At 36.9% G+C, this 1,423-nt stretch overlaps 1 protein-coding gene across 2 annotated transcripts in view; it reads left to right on the plus strand.

The window, feature by feature from the left end:
- Nucleotides 1-474, plus strand: part of LOC122082337 (mediator of RNA polymerase II transcription subunit 30-like) — a 2,808-nt gene extending 2,334 nt beyond the window's left edge. For both annotated transcript variants that reach the window (XM_042649832.1, XM_042649833.1), the window contains one exon: nucleotides 131-474. Coding sequence is in view for 1 of the 2 variants with exons in the window: in XM_042649833.1 (XP_042505767.1) it covers nucleotides 131-229 (99 nt within the window). In the remaining variant the exon portion in view is untranslated. The remainder of the gene's footprint in view (nucleotides 1-130) is intronic.
- Nucleotides 475-1,423: the final 949 nt, after the last annotated feature.

A 1,423-nucleotide genomic window follows, 5' to 3' on the forward strand; every position in this document is an offset into this window, starting at 1 on the left:
CCCCCCCAAAAAAAAAAACACCTTTCTTTTTTCTTGCAACTGAAGATGGCACTTAATACTAACTTATCTATAAATCTCTTATGGGTAGTTATTACATATAACTGTTTTGACTGTCATATTCTCAATACAGGAACTTACAGAAAAGAACAAGCATCTGAAGCTCCTAATCGATCAGCTTCGAGATCTTATTACTGACATTTCCATGTGGCAAAGTCCTTGTTCTGTTTGAATCTCCAAATACACGTGTATAAAATGAAAAGTGGTGGATTCTGGTCATTTTTTTTTCTCAGCCTCACAAATTAAAACTATTGTTGAAAGTGGGATTTGGACTGATTTACAGTCTTTTTCTTCTAGTACTTGAACTTTTATATTGCAAACAATTACTGAAAAACGGAAGTGGCAGAAAGTTGTAGATCTTCTATGACTATAACTAGAATTTGGATCAATATGAAGTTAATCAAATCTATTAGTGGATCCCTGATTGTGGATGTAAATGGGATGTTTGCAAAATTTGATGCCAAAACATGATTTAACATTGTTATATAAATACCAGGGCTACTAATTTCTTCTTTTGTTGCAGAACCTGTATGTTGTATTGATTAATGCCATCAGAATTGTGGGGTTCAGATCTGGGTAGGGTGGGCCAGAGCCCAAGTTCACATCAATGTTAGACTACAGGATTCAATATATTCTTACTACAGAGATTAAGCCTTTTGTGAACTGTGACTACTAGGCTTGTAGGCAGGATTGTCGCCTAGCAGTGGCCCTTCCATGTAGAGCTCGGTCTTAGACTTGAGAACCAAAAGGTCCTAAGAAAATAAGGTAAGGTTGTGATACCTAATCCCCATACCAGTCAGCTAAGTGTTTTTTATTTTTTTTTTATTTTGGTAATGTCTACATTCAATTCAAGTCCGCTAGAGATGGAACTTGCATTACTAGTATAATTTTGGAACTGACAGAATGGTCGAACCGGGTTTAACTGAACCGGGTGTTTTTGTTCTTTGGTCTCCCCTGAAACCAGATAGGTGTAAATAGTTTGATACTAGCAAAGGAAGGCATGTCGCTTCAGAACATATATATGGAGAAGGTTGGGCACACCACACACCACCTGAGTGTCAAGCATGTGCGGTCCTCTCTCTCTCTTCCTCTTTACCCTCATGGATCCAAGCCTATACTTGGTCCATGCTGCTAGTTTATTGAAAACTGGTGGCATGCCCAACTTTCGCCTTATATATGATATATAAATGGAGGAAGAAAGAATATTACCTGACAGCATTGTATATACTAATATATACATTGCATCTGTCCACACTCTATTGATAAATCTATACAATAGTAAAGAAAATGAGATTAGTATGAATAGGATTCTTCTCAATCATGTATATACCAATGATTACTGGTTTGGAGACATGGACAACCATGA

This window comes from Macadamia integrifolia, chromosome 6 (genome assembly GCF_013358625.1).
Source record: "Macadamia integrifolia cultivar HAES 741 chromosome 6, SCU_Mint_v3, whole genome shotgun sequence".
In the NCBI taxonomy this organism is placed as follows: Eukaryota; Viridiplantae; Streptophyta; class Magnoliopsida; order Proteales; family Proteaceae; genus Macadamia; species Macadamia integrifolia.